General features: G+C 42.1%; 1 protein-coding gene and 1 pseudogene across 3 annotated transcripts in view; one reads left to right on the top strand and one right to left on the bottom strand.

Moving 5' to 3' along the window:
- The window catches only part of arhgef4 (Rho guanine nucleotide exchange factor (GEF) 4), a 99,415-nt gene that overhangs the window by 60,315 nt on the left and 15,871 nt on the right, over positions 1–23,229 (bottom strand). For 2 of the 3 annotated variants that reach the window (XR_011077744.1, XM_068581248.1), the window contains one exon: positions 1,933–6,117. Coding sequence is in view for 2 of the 3 variants with exons in the window: in XM_068581248.1 (XP_068437349.1) it covers positions 1,933–5,763 (3,831 nt within the window). In the remaining variant the exon portion in view is untranslated. Of the gene's footprint in view, positions 1–1,932; positions 6,118–23,229 lie in introns of those variants that run through there. The other variant, XM_068581247.1, reaches the window with a different exon arrangement.
- Positions 11,029–17,554, top strand: LOC137789060 (uncharacterized; annotated as a pseudogene).

Raw genomic sequence — 23,229 nt, 5'->3', positions numbered from 1 at the left:
TCCAATGAACATGACATAAATTACTCATATAATGACAGTAGTAGCATGATGACACAGTTACAACTACCAAATGCAACAGCAGCAGTGGATATAGTAGAATAATAATGAAAATAAAAGCAATAATGGTATTATCAATACTAATAGCAATGCAACTAGTGGACTTTACCTGCCTAATTTTCATTTAATTTAATATAAATCAATTTGCCAAGATTCCAAAATAGCTGATTCTGCATTCCACAAAATGAGCTGAATTTTGAAAATAAAAATGCTTGTCAAGGAATAAAATGGCAAAAGGGAACAGATAACAGATTAAATGTAATAATATACACTGCGTAACACATGCATGAAACGAGCACATCCAAGTCTCTGCTGCTGTGTATGTGTTCTGAAAGTATTCATGTGTTCGCAAATATCGACTGTTCCAGGGCATTCCAATTTCACTTTTGGAGAAGACCAATGAGTCAACAAATAAAACCGATGCGGTCTTCCAGTATAATCCTCATGTATACGACATGAAAACAATTTTTATCAAGCAAATATGTGATACCAGTTAGTCTGGTGAATAGAATTCGGCCAGCCACTGCACTTCGGGATGTGCAGCTGACAAACAGCTGATTGTTAACACTGAGACAGCCAAACAGATGTCTGAGTCGGTGGCTGATAATCTGAATCTGATATTATTGGCCAATCCAAGCATATTGCAGTGATAATAGTGTAATACAATGCATCAGATAATTAAGATATGGTTGAAACGTTCAGGCCCGTCCTGACCTTCCTGAAAGAGAAGTGATGGCTCTCCAGAAGCTATTCCCTGTTTGATTAAAGGTTTGAATAAACTGTAAAGTGTTTGAAACCACTACCTAAAGTATACTTTCATTTAATTTTGCCACTGCATATATATATATATATATATATATATATATATATATATATATATATATATATATATATATATACATATATACATATATATACATATATATATATATATACATATATATGAAAATGTGACATTTTTCAATGTCAGTTTGTGTTGTCATACAGGTGTTTTTTAAACTGGTGAAGTTGTATCGAAAGGGACAGAGGTATGCAAAAACATAAAGGTTATTTATATGAACTGCTTGACTTGGTTAGCTATTTTTAGCTAAAGGGAATCTACGCCTTCAGGTAGGGATACAAGGCAGTCTCTGCCTTTTATATGTCTCTGTAAAGGTATGTTGGAACATCATTTTGATAAGATCCTGAAGGTCACAATCATATTATCATTTGTTATCAGATCACACTTTAAGGCAGAGATTTCTATCAGATTGAACATCAAATGGCAGGATTCCACAAGGGGGAGCTAAACCTTCTCTGGTGGTGTATTACAAGACCAGTACTGCCTGGCAAGTGGTTCTATGGTAACAAGCTAACTCAGAGAATGTAAATCTAGCGTACGGCTGGGGGCTGAAAGTGAGAAAGAGTTGACTCTGCTGTTTTCCTCCTCCTCTTCATCTAGTTTACATAGAGCCACAAATAAAGAGGGACTTGTTCTCTGTCCCAATCCAGATACTGATCTACACTGGCGACCACTATGACACCCATACACACACACTGTCTCGTCTGCAGAGCAGGAGATTAACTGGTATGGCCTTTTTTGCCTTTTCCTTCCAAGCCAGAGTAGTGTGTGTGATTTGGATACAAGGAAGAAACCATTTTCCCAGGGAGCTGGAACCTCATTGGCATGTCACTTGAGGCCTGAACAAGCCTGTTATATCTATGCACCTTTGCAGTGATGTTTAACATACAAAAAGGAAAGACATTTACAACATTTACACACACAATTGAATACCATCCCATGATTTTTTTTACCTAATATTCTAATTGACATATTAAGATGCTACACATTTCTTTTTAAATATTACAAAGAAATCTGCTCTGTGCATGTCTTACCTCTAATTTGTTGATCGAGCCAATGGCATACAGGCTGATATGTGAATGGCTGTCCATTGTGCCCTTGGTTGCATCCAAAGGGCTTAGGCTGAGACCCAGAGGACTAGCTGAGGGTTTTAGGGTCTTAGGTCTCTCAGGTGGGTCAGTTAATCCCTCCATGCTGACCGACTGGCCCAGAAGAATAGGACAGACTGAACTGGCCCTTGGTGAGAGAGGGTAGCAAAAATGTTTGCGGTGAGCCCCTGGCCTAGGACTGTTAGGTTTGGGGCTCATTGGCCGTAGGGGGCTCTTACTCAAGCTCTCCCTGGCTACTGGGTGTGACCTGACCCAGGATGGCGAAAACGAATGAGTAAGGGTGGTCAGTGAGTTGGAGCTTAAAGGTGAAATAGGGCTGGTGTGATTGGGCTGTGGGACTGCAGAGTAATCTAAAAAGGGAGGTATGCCAGACACACAGAGTGGGGTAGATAGAGCATTTGGTGAACATTTTCTTCTCTGGCCCTCAGATTTACACCCATGGACGTTTTCCTTTCTTCTCCCTTGTGGAACTCCCCGCTTGGTGATCGGATCAGTGTGGGGAAGAGCTCTGAGGGACAACGGTGACCCTGAACTGTCCAGAAGTGGAGCAGATGGTATGTCTTCACAGCCACGCCCAGAAGCTGTGTTGTTATATTCCCCATCTGGCACTGAAAGAGATCTTTTCAGCAGCTCTGCCTCCTTAACCTTTTTTGGCTTGATACAGGATTGTTTGGCTGTACCAGAATCCAGGTCAAAGCCCACAGTGGCCCGCTTCTCATTCTCCTTATCCATTGAACGGGACTCAAACAGGCTGGAAAGGGACTTGTGTGCTTGTGCAAAGCGCATGCGAATGTTTAAACTGTCGTTGCTCTTGCTCCTCTTGTAGTTTTGCCCATGAGGTGACTGGACTTGCCTGAAGAATGGGTGGTCTACGCATGGTCCATTGTTGCCCTTGCCACTACTCCTTTGGCCGACTAGCTGATGGACATGTTGAGGGTGGAGAGTAGAGGAGGATAGGTCATAGTCCTCTTCTTCTATTTTGTAATGCAATGAGGAAAATGTTTGGTGGACCGTATGGTTGAGAATGTCATCTTCGAGAAAAAACTCAACATCTGCGTTGTCCTTCTGTGCCTCTTGCTCAGACAGAAGGCACTCACCTTCCTCATCTGATGACTCCTGGAGTAGCTCCTCACTTTTGGCACCCTTTGAGCCCTTTGATTTCCTAAAAGAAGGCACTTTAGCAAAGACAGAACGCTTAGAGTCTTTAATTCCTGTCTGGTTGCTTTTTGTTTTGCTTTTCTTGGTCATTTTGTCAAGGTCGACATTTCTGGCTGGAATAGCAAAGTGAGGATTCTCTAACTCATCAGTTTCTGGTGAATGCTTAGCTTCCAAAATTGGCTCTAAACTACTGACAGCAAGCAGGTTGAGACTGACATCAGGGTGCGAGTACCTTACTACCCTCACCTCCTGCTCTGGAGCCGGAAATCTGACCTGTGTGTGAATTCTAAACTCCTCAGCCATTGTATATTCCTCAATTGATTTGTAGAGGCTGCCCCTTCTGTTAGGTAAGCTGTGACCCCCTAGTTGGGTACAGTAGAGCATCTCTCTCTCTTTGAAATTACTGCCCATGAATAGCCCTCTGCTCTCTGAACATACTAAGGGTTGAAGGCCCTCATTTCTTTCTGAGTTAGAGCATTTTAGACTGTGGGCAGTGTTACCCTCATTACCATTTTTTCTCTGTAGTTTGTCTAGCTCATCGTCATGAGTTAGGTTTAAATGGCTATCAAGGTTTTTCTCTGGAACTGATTCAGAGTCCTCACTTCTCCAGTTGGGTTGTTGGTCCAGTGAAGACAAGATCACCTCTGAATCTTTCGGGGACTTATCTATATCTTCTAAGGGGGCAGTAATCACATGTGTTGATGGTTTAACCACAGGACAAATTATTCTCTCATTACTCATGTAGTTTCTTTGGGCTCCTTGTGATAAACAGTCCAGGCCCACACCTCTCCCAACTCCATGTACACTGGCCTTGGTGTTGTTGTTGGAGTCTGAGAGCAGAGACAAAGAGGCATTCAGGCCACAGGGAGGTTTAGGGATCTTTAGTGCTAGCTGAACTTGCTTACAATGACTAGAAATGTTGCTGACAGTAGTTTTTATGTTTGTCTGGGAAATGGCCTTTGGAGCTCTGTCTGGGTGTTCTCTGCTACTGTCCTGAATGGTCTTCTGGTCATGATAAACAAGACAACTCTCTTCCTCCTGCTGCTTGTTTTGCAGATTATTCGAGAATAGGTGATGAGGCAGACATTCCTCAGAATCCTGACCAGAGTCAGATCCGATTTGAGTTGATTTACTTCCTGGTTCCACAAAACCTGACTGTGCTGACTCCAAAAGCTTGTCCATAGAATGGGGCTGCAAATGAGAGGGTATTTCCATCATGGTACCCCTCTGATCCAAGTGATTAGGTATTAAATCATGGTTTGGAGCTGGAACTTGCCATGGTTGTAGTAACTTTGCTACCTGAGGTTGTTTTTTATCCGGTTGCCTGTCAGTGAGCTCCTCCCTCTCTGAGTCTGCCAGGACAGGTGAGGATAGTGTAGAAACCTTTGGAATCACAGTCAGCTCAGTATCCAACGGGAACAAGTCTGTAGCCCCTGTGGAAAATGTAATGGAGGAACCTTTTACATTTACTGTCCCAGGTGGTGTTGTCTCCTCTGTTGTAGTACAATCCGACCCACACTGCTCCTCCAGGAAGCAGACACCCGACACCATGGCCTTACCCTGGGGCTTTGTATCTATAGTACAACCCTGAGGGTGGTTCCCTGACCGTCCTCTGTTGGAGCTTTCTTGATACAGAGTTCGTGAACAGCACGTATCCAACTTGTGTGACGATACACTAATTGTATCAATTGTGTCTCTGAGTATTGCTGACTTTGTCTTATGTGATACTCTGTTTGTATTTGTGTTATGTGATTCTGTGATGTTTGGACTTTCTACAACAATATCAGCAATTAACTGAGGGTCTGTGCATTTTGTCCCAGATGTTGAGTGTGCTCTCGTACAAATACAGTCAGGTATGTGTGCATGTAATAGGTCTGTAAAATGTGTATCAGCTATGCATGTGTTGTCTTTCCAGTTACTCACTACTTTGTGATGGTTCTCATTACAATGTCTCCCCACACGTGGGCACAAGTCAATTTTGTCCTTGTCCACTCTTACAGCCCGTATGTCTTTGTCTTCATTGTGTTCTAAATGGTCTCTCTGTTTGTGATGTCGATCATTACAGCCACTATTGCATCTATGCAAGCTTGTGTTTTTATTGACAGAGTAACTTCTGTAGTCAAGATTCTCTAGATCCTGAACTTCACATATTTCTATGTCTGTCTTCTTTATGTTTCCTGTCTGTATGTGAGTGCTCTGTTTGTGTCTGATTTGCTGTTGTGTCTCCACAATCTTGACCTCTGTTGTATGTTGATGTATTATGCATGTTTCTGAGTCTGTTGATTCATTCATTCTGATGGGATTGCTTTCTTCAGGTTGTGGATCCAATTTCACTTCCTGAGTGTCTAGTCGATTATTTAATTTATTGTCAAAGGTGTCCCCGTTGTGTTGGCTTTGTACATGTAAACTATTTGGATCCGCGCTAACCTTGACTTGACTTTCTTTGCAAACAGTCTGAAAACTGGACAGTTCATGGGGCAAGTCTCGTTTGAGTTCCTTTGTACTTGGACAGGGTTGAATCTGAGCAGAGCACAGGCCTCTAGTGCTGAGCTTCGGGGGGAGATTAGGGGCTAAATGGTTCTCCGGGCTTTTTCTCATGCTACATCTGAATCGTCCAACATGTGTCTCTGTGGAATCTCTGCGGTTGTCCTTGGCTGTCACTGACTGCGTCCATCTGTTTTTTCTCTGTCCAGTGCGGAAGGTGCTGTCTGCCGCTGGCCGACCAAGGCAGGTCCCCTCAAGACCTAGCAAGGCCTCCAGAGAGTCCTCCCCATCCAGACTAAAATCTGGCAGAGTGTCGCTGTGCCAAGAGTTGGAGTCAAAATATTTAGCACATGTTTCACCATCTCCTTTTCCTCTCTCACGCCATTCCAGGGGCTCAGCTCCCAAATCCCCTTCTTCGAAGCCTAATCCTTCAGGGAGGTGTGGAGAGTGTTCAAGGGCTCCCTGGGGCTGTGGACACAGTAAAGAAAAAAAGTGTGAGATTGAAAAAAAATGCTTGTAAGAATCTCAAAGCTGATTGTCTAAAAGCTACTGAGAAGCATCAGCATCATTTAGAAGGCAATATGTAAAGTATTAACTTAAGCTCTCAGTTTGTAAACCAAATCAACAAGTTCAAAGATGTACAATATAAGTACTAATCCAACTGAAGTAACTTAGTGTATAATTGAGTGTTCAAACTTTCTTCCATTAAATTACTAAACATTTTTTTGAGAAAAATGAAAATGAAATTATTTCTTTCCATTGCATGAAAAAAAGGCATTGTTTTGGTATTAAGTTAAACTACAACGTTTTATGATGAAATGTACATTATGAATGATGCTATAGCTGTTTGTGAATTTTCTTTTTTAATTTTTAAAAAGTTAATTACATTTTTGTTCAGGGAATAAAATAGTTTTTGGACATAAATATGAGGTTGAAAGTTGCTAGCAGACACTGTCAAGTGATGTGCTACTAACTGCAGAATGCTGTACTGTATAGACGATGAAGGTTGGCTTCCATGACTACCATTTTCAGAATTACTTTAATTAAAGTTTGTACTCAGAAAGTGGAAGCTATTTAACCTAGGCTGCTAACTAGACTGCTATTTCAACACGTGTACTCTACGTAATGTATCTTGGTTTGTTTATCTGTCACTTCAACCATAGAAACATGCATGGAGTCACGGGGCAGAGTACTGAAGAGGAGCAGCATTGATCCCTAGCTTAACAACTGCTTGTTTAGTTGTGAATTGAAGCATAACATTAATCACACTGGTCAAATTCTAGTAATAGCAGAGTCAGTCGTAAACACAAAATCATTGCAACAAATCGTTCTGACGCTTACAATTTTGACATAAGAAAACAAGTGAAAACAAACAAGAAGAGAAGTTACAGGTGACAATGTTTCTGAAACAATCACAACTGTTCACTATATTGCTGTTGCTTTGAGCAAAAGTGTATATCAAGTAACAAGTTGTTCTCTTTCTTTCTCTCTCTCTCTCTCTCCCTCTCCCTCTCTCTCTCTCTCTTACTTACTTTCCAGCGCTTCAAAGCATCAGCTGTCTCCAACACCAATGCACATAGGCAAGCAGCACACCAGCTCAGCACTGCTCCCATAGCGTCCCACACACATGACCACACAGCTCAGACACAGTCGAACTGTCTCCTGTTTTCTGATACTACATGCCTGAAGCTTCCCTCTGCACTCGTCCTCTTTTGTCTTGTGTTAATCTTCTGTGATCATCAATCGCGGTTGAGCCAAGTCTTCCATTACAGATCCCTCCCCCCTTTCTCTATCTACCTGCAGGGACTGGCCTTAACATTATGCGTATGCCAGAAAACTGTACACATGAGCAGAAGTAGCTCTTCCCTTGTCCCTGCATGTCTAAGATGTGGTTCTTCTACAGGTGAAAGGATTAATCCGACCTCAAAACAGCAGGTACACAGAGGCCGCTGTGTCTCAATAATGAGAAAAGACATTAAGAAGCCCTGCTATAAATACAGAGCTGTAACTTGTGGCAGTGCAGGGTGCACGGCAACTCCACTTAGGGACAAGTAACCTTAATGCAAGCTAACTCAAATCACATTAGGAAAAAAAAGAGCACCAAAAGGGTTGTATGTATCAGTTCTCAACTGGTGGGTGGCCGTGACCCGTTTTGAATGGGCTGCTGGCTTTTGCTTAGGAAAAAAAAAATTGAATTTTTTTTTTTTGATCCTGTGATTTTATTTTGAAGGAAGTTTTATGCAGCGCAGTGTTGTTTTTTTCGTCAGCTCGACACTCCATGTTTTCAACAGCGTATTCCAGATTGGTCAAGCCAGAGGGATAACCGGTTTGATTTACTCTGAAACCTAAAGTCAAGAAATCACTGACTGACTTTTATACTACTCCTCGTCTGTATTCACACTCATGGTTTGGATGTTGCTTCCAGGTTTTCAGAGCTTTTTGGCGATTTGAGGACATTCTGCCTTGATTTTAGTCCAGAACATCGGCACTTCAGCAGACTTGAAACGTACATTTAAATGTCATTTTTGGGGCAATGTTATCACGTAGCCTCTGACATGTCTCAAGAGTAAGAGGCTCAGATGCACAGATGGATGTATCCGGTTATTTTTCAAAATAAAACCGGCCTTGTTTTTTTTTGTTTTTTCTTCTCTTTTTTGGTTTGCATTCTTTCTGTGCGGCCGTATCGGGCCGCAAAGAAAGAATGGGGACGTTGCACCATATTGAGTGTTTTGGATAGCATTCAACCTCTATTAACTAGCCTTCCTATAGGTTTTATTTTGGTGGTCTAAATGAATTATTATTATGTCTAAACTGTAAACTAAATACAAAATATGAGTCATAATTACCATTTACGATCAAGATTCTTTTTACATTTATTAAGATATATACATTTCTTTAATTCTATAATTCCTTTGTAATAACAAACAAATCATGACATTACCAAAACAAGAAAAGTAGTGTCATAGGAATCATTACCGTAAAATAGGGTCATAAGCCGTTACTTTTTTCCTCAACATTGACCCTTGTGGCTTAGATATTGGTACAGCTAATTTGTGGATTTTACCAATTCTAAATTTACTGTATGCAACAGTATGTTGCATGGCAGACATGCTGGTCTTAGTTAGTGGCAGTGTTCCTTATAGTGTTCACATAAGTAGGCATCCACTCTGATGAGAGATGCAGCAGTTACAATGTGATACATCAGTGGCTCAACCCTGACCCCCCTTAGCCTGAAGGGTGGGACTAAACCAGTAGAACTCCAATCAATAGTTGATCCAGATATGCTCCAGTCACTGACTAGCCGCTGCTATTTTTTGCTAATAATTAGAGTTGAGTGTCTTAAAGAAGCTTAAAGGCTGAGCAGAGCTCCCTCTCTTGCAGATAGTGGAGTGGCTGATTGAGGTACAACATGATGTCTCTTCAGCACAGTTATCCATGGTCTCATTGCTGTAGCAGGCAGAGTCTGCTAATATCTGTGCATTTCCAAATTGTGAGTAAAGACAGTATTAGAGAAGATATTTTACTAATTTACATACCTAGCTTTATATGCTCCATCTTTAACAATTAATGCAACTGTAGACAAACATAAACAAATCATTTAGATTTTTCTTGACATCATCAGAAGAAGATTCAGATATCCTGGTTGGCAGGACACAAATGGGGAACAAATTAAATGAATAGTAATATATGCAACATTATCAGATCCTTGCAGCTGCTCTAAACATCTACATTACCTTTTGACTTCATCCTGACTTCACTATCTCTTGACAAACAAGTGTATCCATCCACCTGTAGTTATTATAGCACAATTCCACCATATCTGGCAACTTCACTGTGATGATGAGACTTAAAAAGCATGCGAATGAGCGAGTTATGGCCAAACATTTGGTGAGGATGCAGTGACCTATAACGACCAAATTCTCATCAGTTCATCCTTGAGTCCAGGTAGAAGTTTGTTCCAAATTTGAAGAAATTTAAACATATTGTTTGTTCACACCAGACAGCAGATACAGCCCCCCACAGCCACACTGAACTTCCTTACTTGCACAACACATTCAGATTGCCTTTACTCCGATCAGAAACACAACTTTCTATAAATAACACAAACACACGATACCTGTCTTTAGATGAGTCTTTGATCTCGGCTTTATCTTTCTCTCCCTTGTCTCTCTCATTGAAGCCACGGCGTCCTGTGCCTCCAGAGAACCAGTGTTTCCTCCTGATGACCCACCCACAGCCAGCATGGAGGGAATGTGGACGTGGGTGCTGCAGTCACACTGATGTGTTGGGGCCCTAAGGACAGCTGGCTATTGTGTCAGTGAGGCTCCACTGAGTTCACAAATGCTCACCACCAAGGCAAATCTTTTTCTTCTGAGAAACAATTTTCCTCGTCATATGGACAAGTCTTTACCCCACCAAACCCGACACTGAACCAGATTTCTACTCTACCCATTCACAAATAAAATGCCTCAAACTCAATTGATGCTCTTTGTATAACCAACAGAATAAAAAGTGCCTGACATCTGGGCAGCATCAATTATTCATGTTGGTACTTTACAATGCTTATAAGCCACACACTCTGCCTTCCTGCTGGGGACATCCCTACATTGTTGCCTACTGTCTTGTTGCCCCCAGTCTCATAAAAGTTCCTATAAAATAGTCACAAAATGTAATCTATTGGTTTGTGTTCACGGTGGAGAGATGACTTAAATGCATTCACATGAATAAGCAACAGTCTAAGCAGGTGCCGTACTCAAAAATATCCCAAAAAATGACAAAGGTGGACAGGTCCAACAAGCGGAAATGTCAACCAAGGAGGCCAGTGTTTGACACCGCGTTGTAGATTCATGCTACAACAAAATCGTTCATGTTTTTTTGCCTAAACCTAAACAACCCTGATATTTTACCTAAACCTAAATGTTATTTTAACATCATGTTGTTCCAAAAAGAAAGTTGTGTAAAGGGAAACGAGAAAAAAAAACAGGCAAGTTGAACACAAAACCAAGAAAAGACACGAGTACCTTCTAAAATGGATGGAAATGATGTGAAAAAGGATCAGGGAAAGGTTTTGAGACAGAAAAATACTTACTATTCCGTTCAATATAGTATGAAGCTTGAAACTAGTGATGACATCTACTGAAGGTAAGCCTTTTATCTCTGTTTTTCCTACCTTTTTTTACAAAAAATATCTTGTACATCATTTTAACATAATTTGAAGCATGGTCAATAGTCACCTCCAAAATGTGCCCTGTTGGTGAATGGTAAACACATTGAGGTTCACAAGACAAACTGCGGATTGCAAGTGCACACACACAAACACAAAAACACACTCCTTTCAATTACCCAGCCCGTGATCCCTCCAGAGGAAACCATGGAAACATGGTCCAGAGGGAGGGCCAGTGGAAACAGGCCTTAGAGACCGAGGTTGGAATACAAGTCGCCAATTACCTCATTATTGTGGCCAACTGTTCCTCCTCCACCAGCTCCCAGCACACATTGTAAAATAAGTTGTTGTGGTTATCAGATACAGAAATCAAGTTATATTTAATGTAGCGTAGACATTTTACAGAAGTACATCCATGGTTGCCATAATGTGTGGAATGTATTAACCGAGTGCTCTTGAAATGGACTATGACCTCCTCAACCCGGCAGCTCTATACTTCCAACTATGTTGTATAGCAAGGAAAGAAAGGCCCCACGAGGGCCCAGGTTCAGGAGAGACTCAGATCTCTACGAGCAACGCCAACAACTGCCAGACTTGGCTTTGGGTCGATGGCCCTGTCACACACTGTTTCAAAGAACTTAGCACAAGACTGCCTCACATTTGGGCCTTTATGGAAACAGTTGTCCATAGTTAGGAGGAGTTTTGGTTTGGTTTGGTTACTTTATTGGTACCCGAGGGTAGACTTGGTTTGCAGGAATACAAACAGTAGAAGAACAACAAGGTATCCATCTTGACATACAGACAACCAGACAAACAAGATGAAAGTACTAAGAGCTTCAGGTCAGTACTGTTATAATGATAATTTGTTCACATGTGTGATGGCTGCTGGAACAAAGCTAGTTATATAGCGCTGGTGGTTCTGCACCGTGGTACAACATACCTCCGTCTGGAGGGGAGAAGCTGAAACTCCCTGTGCAAAGGCTGGGTGTCATCTTTTAAAATGGATCGGGCTATGCGTTCTAGCTGTCTGGTGTACAGGGACTCTGGACTGAGTTGTGTCCCACCAATCAGCCTGCTGGACAGTTTGCCGTTGATGACAGGGTGAAGTATTTGTATTGTCAGTAGGGCCAAGCAGTGGGGTTAGAGGACTGGAGGCTCCCAGGGTCCACTGTAGTAGGTCATACTCCTCTATTTAACAGTCCATGCACATTAACAGTGCTTTTAATAAAATCAGTGTTTTGTCCCTTAAACCCCAAGCAGCATCCTCCTCTGGACAATTGTCCCAAAACCATCCAATTCTAACTTCCAGTGCCAAAGTCAGAGTATCAGAATGTGCTATACTAAACAGTACATGTATATGTTTAGCTTCATCCAGCCACCCAAACAGAGAGTAGTATGCTTCCTATCCAGCAGAGCTCAGCATGAGGCGCTATGCTTCAGTGCACTGAAATACAGCTGTGATCCGGAAGATCCACTCACATGTCCGGCCTGCATCCCGCCATCAACACACACTTTGTTATGAAGAATATAATGCTGTTCTACTCATTGCTTTCCAATCATATTTAGTGTTAGTGTGGCCATATCAGAGTGGGATAGTCAGCAGCAGTGATCTGAGACATTTACTGACACTTGACAACTTCTCTGTTCATATCATGAGGCAGCTACTCTAATAACACAGGCACCAAGCTCGGTCAACTAAGGAGGAGATTTTGATATCCCAATTACTGTAAATAAATTATCAAAATATTTCTAATATAGGTAATAAACTTAAGTATTGGTTGACGTTATCAACTATATGTAGTTAGTTTTCATAGTGTAACATTTTGCGACTTAAAAATCATTGGGAATAACACAGACAGATTTCTTTTCACATTTTCAAAACTTCAAAAAACAACAAGACTGTAACTCAGTTTACAGAGTTTCACCGTTCATGACATCCAGCTGCTTTGCTGAGATCTCACTGGACTCAGTGTCACTGGAGATGTCCAGTGATCTCTATCTACTTTTTAATCATGTTGCCCTATTAGGGTTCTATCATGTCATCCTACAGGGTTATATCATGTTACCATATCATGGTTATATTTTGTTACCCTATACTGTAGGGCAACATACACTGTAGGGTAACATGATATAACCCTGATATGGTAACATGATATAACCCTGTAGGCCCTACAGGGTTATATCCCTGTAGGCCCTACAGGGTTATATCATGTTACCATATCAGGGTTATATCATGTTACAGTATCAGGGTTATATCATGTTACCATATCAGGTTTGTATCATGTTACCATATCAGGGTTATATCATGTTACCCTACAGGGTTATTTTTCCACCGTAGCAGAGGCTTCAACCGTGTTCACAATGCTGTCAACACTTTCATGCCCTGTTTCCATGTCCTCTCTGCCTCCACCATCATGAATATTTATTCTACCACACTGTTCTCTCATATTTCATCGCCACCACAAGAGCAGCTGAGGTTGGACGGGGACATGGGTACCAGGAGGCCTGCGGGACACCACGCTATCATTGAACCATGCTTTGCATGGTTCAATGATAGCGTGAAGTGAAGACCATGGCACATCGTCATGATGAACGACGGTGATTGATATCCCCTGGTCAGCCAGTAGAGTAAACCCTACAAAGAGCAGCATCTTTCTATTCTGCAGACTGAAAATGAGAAAGCTTACCTGGAAGACTGCCTGGAGGAAATACATAATGCTTAGCATTTTTGAAGAATACAGTTCCCTACCCAATAGTACGTTTCTGCTCCGCTCTGAAACAGGTATCTGGGTCTGGAGAAGCTCCAGCTTCACAACCTGTTGCTATTTTAATCAGACTTAACCCCAATCCCGGAGAGAGAGGAGGAGGGAGGAAGAGCGGGAGGAGAAGGTCCCGCCACTGATGTTGCATAACAAGGAGGGCTTAAGCCTGAATTATACTCAACGCAAGCACGCATCACGCATGGACCCCCTTGCATAGTCCCAGCAGCCATTTTGCGTACTTGCGTGCGTCACCCAAAATTTCTGACTATCCGTCAAAGCTACGTGAGCCGTTCGCAGCCCGCAAGGCTGTGATTGGTCCGCTTACCACGTCCATTCTGAGTTTCGCATTTCCGTTTTTTAAAAGCCATAGCAGAAACACGAACAATGGATCCTGTTGAAGAACGTTTGGCTAAAGAGGTCTGCAAATATGAACATTTATATAACCTGTCTTTGACGCAGATGGCGGTAAATTCCTGGAGGGAGATATCGGTGAACGTCGGTGTGCAGGCCGACTTTAAACGGTCGTTGTGCCACCTACTGTTCTGGCGTGTGGAAAAGGCGGGAACTATAAACCAAAACGAGTCCGTCGATCTGTGTTGCCAGCCGCAGCCGTTGCAAGAGTATATTTCGCCCTTTCGCAGAGCCGCACAGGTGGACTCACTGGACTTCACTGTGCCTGCAGGAGCAAAGGCCACATTCTGAACGAAATACACCAGAGAAAATACAGTAGAGAAGATATCTCAAAGTTTTCAGGAATAATTTGAAAGTGTTCCTAACAGAAGTAGAAGGGTTACATCGGATGAATCCGATTGTTCAGAATTAGGTGTCCCATGCCAATCATAAGTTATCTATCACGGCGGATCTGGTCATAATTGAATGATCTGGTGGCGGAATGAAATCAAACCGATTAAATCATGATCTTTTCTTTCCTGTACTCTCCTGTACTTTGTTACTTAGTGACTCAGAGAGTGACACTGAGGCTGGACAATTTCCCAACAAAAACTCATTGTGGTGGTGGCTGATGAGTGAGTGTGCATGAGGAGAGAATGGCTGATGTACGAGGCATGAACTACCAGCCAGAGCTAAAAGAGTATCGTCCTGGCTGAACTGGCACTGGAGCTTTATTTAATTTAATGTCCTTCTATTTTAACATGGTAAATGGCCTGTACATCTCTTTTCTACTCTTCTGACAACTGAAAGCACTTTAGCATTACATCATTATTCATAATTCTGCTAGTAGAAATCACTCAAAGTTCCACTATTCATTCACACCCCGAAGGCACAGCCTTCGCGAGCAATTTGGGGTTAAGGACACATAAACATGGACAGCCAGAGATCGAGCCCCCAATCCTTTTATTGAAGCCACATCCACCACAATAGACAACACAGTTGTCACTCCAGCTATCAATATCAAATGCAGCTTCAACGTCTGTGCATCACCCTTACAGGATCGAGTATTGTTTCACTACTGACAAACTGTACTGTAGCTTTTGTACTGAGCACTCTTAGTTAGGGAATAGTTTGTAGAAAGTATTTAAAATTCCTATAAAATGTGTATACAGTAAAATGTTGTAGTTCTGTTTGTGTATTGCTGAATAGAACTGTGAAGGCTATTGTAAACAATGACCATTAATTTACATTTGGTTTTCAAGATGGTTCTCAGACAAAACATTTGTATTTTTTAAACTTTATAGTTGAAATCTGACATATAAACACATGTTTTCATCTACATCACTGTCTTCCTCTGCGATACACCACAGTCATCTGCAAATCTGCCAAGCATCCTGCGTCCATTTCATCCAGCTATAACACTTGGTCATGCGGTCTGCTATCATCAACGTTACAGCACCAGCAGGAGAAAAAACTCCTCAGTTGGATTCATTATTTGAGAGCAAGCTTTAGGAAGCAGCATTAGCATACGTGGGTGGGCAGTGAACCAGACAGTCATGGTTGTGAATGGAGGAAGGCCACATTGTCCCAAATGAATACCATTTTGAGACACAGACCTCAACTGTGCAGCACCGGCCGAGGAGGACTGTAATGCTGGTACTCTTTCTGCCCTAACAGGCTTACTGTCCCCCTGAGACCAACCTTACCATGGCCACATCATTCACTTAGATGACCAAATGATGCCATACACTGCCACCAGGTGATGTTTGAGGATGCCTATCATTGCAACACTTAGGTTGTTGACATTGACAAATGCTTGCCTCAAGCTCCTGTCATCTAATGGCATTCATAGCAGCCTGCTGTTCTGCCATGAACAAATCAGCTGGCTTCCAGTTTCCAACCTCTCTCATGGAGGGGCCGTGATTAACTATATGATCAGTGATTGCTCTAATTTCAATAGAGCTTTACATGTATATTATATTATATGCATTACCAGGTCTCCTAACAGGGGTCCCACAACCTCTAGCTTGTCATTGTCCACACTGAGGGTGCAACATGTTATCCCTCCAATCTGTCAAATAACGCAGCTTGGTCAGTGACATTAAGCTTAAGAATATGACAATCTGTGTAGCCCTCTAGCATCAGTCAGTGGTGACGTGTCCTTATACACTCGTTACATGCAATTTTCATGAGTCACATGACACAATGTCAACTTTATCTTCCACAGGACACTAACAGCTGTCTCCTGGGCACAGGTCCTGTGTTGTTTGGCTCATCCACCTTTGTGTGAGGACTATCTCACACTCTGTACCACATCCACCTCTCTGATAGGACTCGCTCACACTCTGTACCACATCTACCTCTCTGTGAGGACTATCTCACACTCTGTACCACATCAACTGCTCTGCCTGTAATGTTCTGGGTGACTGTGTCACATGCACACTAAACCTTTGTTGTCAGCTGCAGAGGAGCACTAACCAAGCTGCATTATTTGACATGTTGGAAGAGAGAGCGGGTTGGAGTTGTTTGTGGTGACAGATACCTGTTAGTACAGGTTACTGTATGAAGGACAGTACTAATACAGGTAATGTATGAAGAACAGTACTAGTACAGGTTACTGTATAAAGGACAATACTAGTAAAAGATACTACTGTATGAAGGACAGTACTAGTACAGGTTACTACTGTATGAAGGACAGTACTAGTACAGGTAATGTATGAAGGACAGTACTAGTACAGGTTACTACTGTATGAAGGACAGTACTAGTACAGGTTACTACTGTATGAAGGACAGTACTAGTACAGGTAATGTATGAAGGACAGTACTAGTACAGGTTACTACTGTATGAAGGACAGTACTAGTACAGGTTACTGTATGAAGGACAGTACTAGTACAGGTAATGTATGAAGGACAGTACTAGTACAGGTTACTACTGTATGAAGGACAGTACTAGTACAGGTAATGTATGAAGGACAGTACTAGTACAGGTTACTACTATATGACGGACAGTACTAGTACAGGATACTTGACAGTCAACTCTCCCTGACTGCCAACATCACCGCAACATCAGGAGAATACGTCCCCTGCTCACACAGAAGGCAGCACAGGTTCTGGTCCAGGCCATGATCATCTCGACTACTGCAACTCCCTCCTAGCAGGTCAATGTAACTCGACCAATGTAACTCGACCTCTACAGCTCATCCAGAACGCAGCAGCTCGACTGATCTTCAACCTCCCAAAGTTCACTCACACTACTGCACTCCTCCGCGCCCTCCACTGGCTACCGGTGGCCGCCTGCATCCGCTTCAAGACATTGGTACTTACGTACCATGTAACGAACAGATCGGGTCCGACCTACATCCAGGACATGGTGAAACCATACACACCAGCTCGTTCGCTCTGCTCAGCTTCAGCCAATCAGCTTGTCGCTCCGTCGCTGCGAACTCGACACTCAACAAAATCACGATTGTTTGCCGTCCTGGCTCCTCGATGGTGGAATGAGCTCTCCACTGACATCAGGACAGCAGAAAGTGTCTACATCTTCCGCCGCAAACTAAAAACTCACCTTTTTCGACTATACCTTAAATAACGACAATGACGGCAGCACTTAGGCAGCACTTTGATGGCTCTTACTGATAGCACTTAGCAGTTTGACTTTATTTGAGAAATTGTTCTGTCTTGATTCTTGTTGCACTTATTGTAAGTACGCTTTGGATAAAAGTGTCAGCTAAATGACATGTAATGTAATGTTACTGTATGAAGGACAGTATTAGTATGAGTCAGGTTCTGAATGTCGGGTATGTCGAGAGGTTATTATGGACATTTTGCCCAATGACGTATAATATATGGCCTCCGCTAGCTATGAGGAGAGAAAACAAGGACTTCATTGTTCTGCAACCAAGAGCTTAGAGTGGAAACAAAAGGCCAGTGGGGCCCTCGCTGCTCCATCACACAGATATGCAACTAAACCATGTGCTTCATTGCAGACAAATCTTGTCAGGTTCCTCTCGTTACTAAGGGCTCCATTTACAGCATCATTTGTATGTCTTAGAAATGAGGAGGAATACAATACAATAAACTTTATTGTCCCACTCTGGAAATTTGTCTTGGACTCTCTGCGGTGCGTCACAAATGCCTTAAGTTACATAAAAACACACAATATATCCCCAGCCAAACAACAATTGCAGTATTGCACACGTCCCATAACAAACACATACATACACCTCATAAAAATACATGCTAAAAGGATACCATAATAAAAGCACTATTAAAAAGTATTTCATAGACTTCAGTCTCAAGCACCATTGTTAAGGAGTTTGTAAAATGGTTTAATTTACAAAAGGGGACTCTATATCGCCTCCCCGAGGGCAGGAGGTCGTACTCCAAGTGGAGAATGTGCAAAGGATCGTCCACTATGTTCTGGGCTTGCCTGAGAACAGATTGTTCGTAAATAGACTGCAAGGTCTGGTAATTGTTTTTCCCGATGACCGTCATGGCCGTGTGGATCAGACGAGCAATTTTGGCTTTTAATCCTGCCACCGCAGGATTGAAAGCCAAAATTGCTCGTTCCCATACCAGGATGACATCCCATATCTGATCAAACTCTCCAGCACTGCCTGGTAAAATAAAAACATGATGCTTTTGTACTCTCAGTCTACGTAGAAAATACAATCTCTGCTGTAGACGAGAACACAAGCTGTCAACATGCACATGCCAACTAAAAGTGTCATCTAGGTGAACTCCAAGATATTTGTAAGAGCTGACCTGCTCAATGTGGGAGTCGTGTATAATGACTGGGCTGTGATCACCCACTGATCTCGGGTCTAAGATCAACTCTTTAGTTTTGGTAGCGTTCAAAGTGAGGTAGTGAGCATCACACCAGTGCACAAACTTATCTATTTCAGAGAAATGAGGTACAGGAATCCTTGTGCAGTAGACTGAGGATGGCGGTATCATCAGAAAATTTAAAAACGAGGTTCCCTGGGTGGCTGTTTGTACAGTCATTAGTATAAAGTGTAAAAAGAACCGGAGAGCTGACACAACCCTGTGGGGCACCTGTGCTGCTTGATTTGCATTCCGAGAGGGTGTTATTGACTCTAACCTGCTGACTCCGATTGGTTAAAAAAGAAAAATACCACTTAATTAAAAAAGGGTTAACACTCATCTGCCTCAGTTTAGAGATGAGCAGATGGGGTTGAAGTGTGTTAAAAGCCGAGCTAAAATCAATAAATAAAATCCGTGCATATGCTTTTGGGCATTCCAAGTGCTTGACGGTGGAGTGGGTGATGCTGTTAAAAGCGTCATCAGTACCTCTCCCGTGCTTATAAGCAAACTGATAAGGATCAAGTACCAAGTTGACCTCTGCCTTAAGCACAGATAACATGTATTTCTCAAAGCTTTTCATTACAAGGAACTCTTTAATGTGTCTCATCTCCGCTGACTAAAGTAGGCTGATTTAAAGGCCCTCCTGCCAGTATAGCCTCTGCAGCAGTGCTGAATATAGGAGAACATGGGAAACCTCCCCACTGACAACCAGGAGTCTTATCAGTTTCAAATGCAACTGGTTTGAGCCTCAGCTGCATAAACCAGGAGGCCAACTCACCCCAACAGATCAACATCCAACACATAAACAGTCATCCGTTTACAGAAACAGTATGAGAAAAGTTCAGGCAGAGCTAGAGTCAGCTGATGTCTGCTGTTGAACACAGGACACCTGGACAGTAAAGGGAATGCAATATGCTGCGGTACTCTACAGGGCAGAAAGTGGACAAATCAAACAAGACAAAGCCTGCCCCCATCTGTGTCAACTATAGAACTACAACTTATTTTTCTTCATCTAACCAGAGAAACCATTTCCTCTCACAGTGCATCAGCCTTACAGGTTCAACACATTCACACTAAGGAGCCCAATACATCCAGTGGTTCTGGTCTCATCCGATATTCTCAGTTGCTGTGGTGTTCTGGTGCACTTCTTTAACCTTCTCTAAACGTCATTCAAGTCTTCCACACTGAGAATTTAGACCAATACATGAAGCGTATTAGTCTCATCTTAAATGGACTGTACTCAGCGACATTCTAGTCTTTCAAGCATGCATAGCTCTTTAACACTACACGTCATTATTCACACCCATTCATATGCTGATGGGAGGAGCTTCCATGCAAGGCTCCACCTGCCCATCAGGACTCGAACTAGCACTCACACACATTCACACACCACAGGCTCAGTAATTTGGGGTTAAGTGTCTTGCACACATTAACATGGAGTGGAGCCATAGACGAGGTAGAAATATCAAATGTCAAATATGCCCTGAGAGATACAAAATACATATAAGCAGTATAAAACAGGAGACAATCACACTTGAAACAAATATGCAACAAAACGTTTTTCCTGTGCAGTACAGAAACAAGGAGTACCAGTTTTATTATTGATTAGTGTTGTAGACCTTTACACGTGCGAGATCTGTCACGTCACCAAATTTCAATGACCGAAAATTTTGTGAAATCTCGGTGTGTACATTAAAAGGTGAGACAATTTTGTATGCAAACTAACAAAGAGTATTCCACACATACCGTATACCTTAAATGACACAAATAAATGAGACAGTCGTTAAAATAATAAACATTTATAGATAGAGATTATGCCTGCTTATTTTTTGAGCGACTTTCTTTTAAAAGCTTATTAATTGTTTCATACACGGTATAGCGCCCTGAAATATGTTATTTAATATGTCTTAATAATTTAATACAACTGTGTTCTAACAATTTACTTTAATTTGTGTGTTTTAATTTGTGTTTAAGTTAAGTCATATTTTATATCTCAATGTTTGAGATATACTGACATGCCAGCTGTGAAGGGCAGACAGTATTGCATTGGACCCAATAGAAAAGAGCGCTGTCTCTTTAAGAGAGCAGTGAAGTAGACGTTAGGTATACAGGCTGAAGACAAAAACGTATGCTTGTTATTAAACTGGAATGTTTTTAATAAAACATGCAAAACCAAAGAAGTATGTGTTTCTGGACAATTTGTTTGGAGGGTCCAACATCCGCCTAAATGAACAACATGAACATATAAATACAACTAATCTCTATGACTTTTCCAAAACTTTTGGGATTTTTCCAGACCTGCACCTTCACTAAGCTCCCCAAGGCAGAAATGACAGCTGTGACGGCCCCTGATCACTGCAGGTGTGCTTGAATGTGGGATGCAGAGCAAGTGGGCCGGAAAAGTGAAACTGCATAAGAGCCCTGCACTCATGTTGCTCACGGTTTGGTGGAGCGATACAAACTGTTGCTGTTGTCCTGGTCTGGTTTCCTTTGTTTTTGTGTACAACACATAGACCCCATATAACACGCATGCACATTGACATCCCTGATGCAACTGACTGCCACACTCCATAATGTTAACTGTTTATTTATCTAACTTAAATAGTTTTCAGTGCTTCAGAGATTGACAGTTGACAGTGACCGCACAAAAGAGGTAAGAAATGCTAAAATCCTTTCAGGCAGAGACATGAATGCTGTTTGATTTACGGTGACTTTATTTCTGCATTAAACAACATGGAGTACATTTGAATAATCAAAAAGCTAAAGTAAACTATTGCTGAAAGACCCTTTTATGGACTTAAGTGCTCAAGGGTGACACCTGATGGTGGAAACCATGCAATACATGCATATAACTATTTGTTAATACTGTGAAAGTTTGAAGGATTAGTTGGTTAACACACCAAAATACAATAAATACTTTGAGTACACTTTATTCTTTACAGGGAACTGTTCTGATGAGAGACAGCCTGATGGCGGCTGACTGGTGTTGCCAGACACAATTTCATGGCAGGCTGAAATTTCCCACAGTCCTCTCCGTGGATGAAGAAGAAGTAGAAACCCTGCAGGAGCTGCATGACTGGGAAGGCGAACACAGTGAGGAGTCTCCAGTGGAGCTTTTCACATTTGTTTTCAACATGCAAAAGGACTGACAGTTTCAGCACTGAAATTGTTGACAAAAAAAAATGAAGATTTGTTGTCCAACATTGACGTATATAACTGTATGGATGCCTCGTTAAAAACATTGAAGAGCATGAAGAATAAGAACGGAAACCTTGCTAATTAATTCAAAAATCACATGACGGAAATGCTGCTTCTAGAGACATTGACGACTGACATCCTTAAACTGCATCTGGGCAAACAGTCGATGTTCAGTAACAGTGGCCACCAATACCTGTTTGTGGCTACTGTCACCGGCAGGTGAGTGGGAGTCGCATGTCATTGGTGTCATGTGGGTGTGGCAGGCTGTGGGTTTCAGACCTAGACCTTCAATGACTGCTGTATAGTCCACGTCACGGGCGGACTATGAGAAAAAAGTGTCTCTGGAGTTCCTGTCACGGAGTGACGCACGTTCATACAGTCCACCTGCTCCGCTACGAGCATACAGGGCAAGCGGAATGACCCGCGGAGCTGCGCCACATGACGAGGGGGAAAAAAAGGAGATGCCGAGAGCAAGGTGTGCGCCGGCCCTCACTTTTATTGCTCCACAGGGTTTCAGGCCCTCTGACTCGTGCGTGTGTTATACTCATCGGCCTGTATTTCAAGCCTGGTCAGGTGAGTTGCCGACATCGTCGCAGATCCCTGACACCCTTTAAGTGGGCGGGTCCCCGGTGGTGCTTGGTCGCATTGTTATGCCGGCATCAGATTACACAATGTGGCGACGGCCATCTTGTCAGATGAGATGGGCATTGACCAATCATAGCTCGCCATCTTCACAAGAGTGTTTATCCGTCTAAAGAAGCTGAAATCAGTCCAGTGTAGAAGGGGTGTTAGTCTTTTTTACATAACATATAATTTGAACATTTCTACACTCTGGTGCCTTTTAAGAGGTTGTGTTTTTAAAAAGTGTCGATGGAAAAACGAGTACCGTTTTAATATCAGAAACGTAGGTGTTGTACAAAACATGACAGCCCTACACAGCTGTCTCTGTAATAACTTGTTTAGAATTTACTGTACTCACGCTAATCTAAAATGTATACATTAGTTTGTTACAGGAGCTTAAATCCCCAAATGTATGAAACGACAAATTGTTAATAGAGAGCGGGGAGGAAATTCAGAGATTCGGGGCACTTTATGGATGTCAGAAAAAAAAATGATGTAACTGACTGCAAAGAAAAATGTTTCTTCCAAAACTGTCATTTTACATGGAAAAAATACATCTGAGAATTTCACTTTCACCATTTGACAACCAACCATTAGTATTTTTGGAATAAGATCCCTGGC

The sequence above is a fragment of the Clinocottus analis genome, unplaced genomic scaffold, assembly GCF_023055335.1.
Source record: "Clinocottus analis isolate CAN_PGR_092001 unplaced genomic scaffold, fCliAna1.0.p SCAF_18, whole genome shotgun sequence".
Lineage (NCBI taxonomy): Eukaryota > Metazoa > Chordata > Actinopteri > Perciformes > Cottidae > Clinocottus > Clinocottus analis.
The sequence above is the reverse complement of the archived record's forward strand: the minus strand, read 5'-3'. Positions and strand labels throughout refer to the sequence as shown.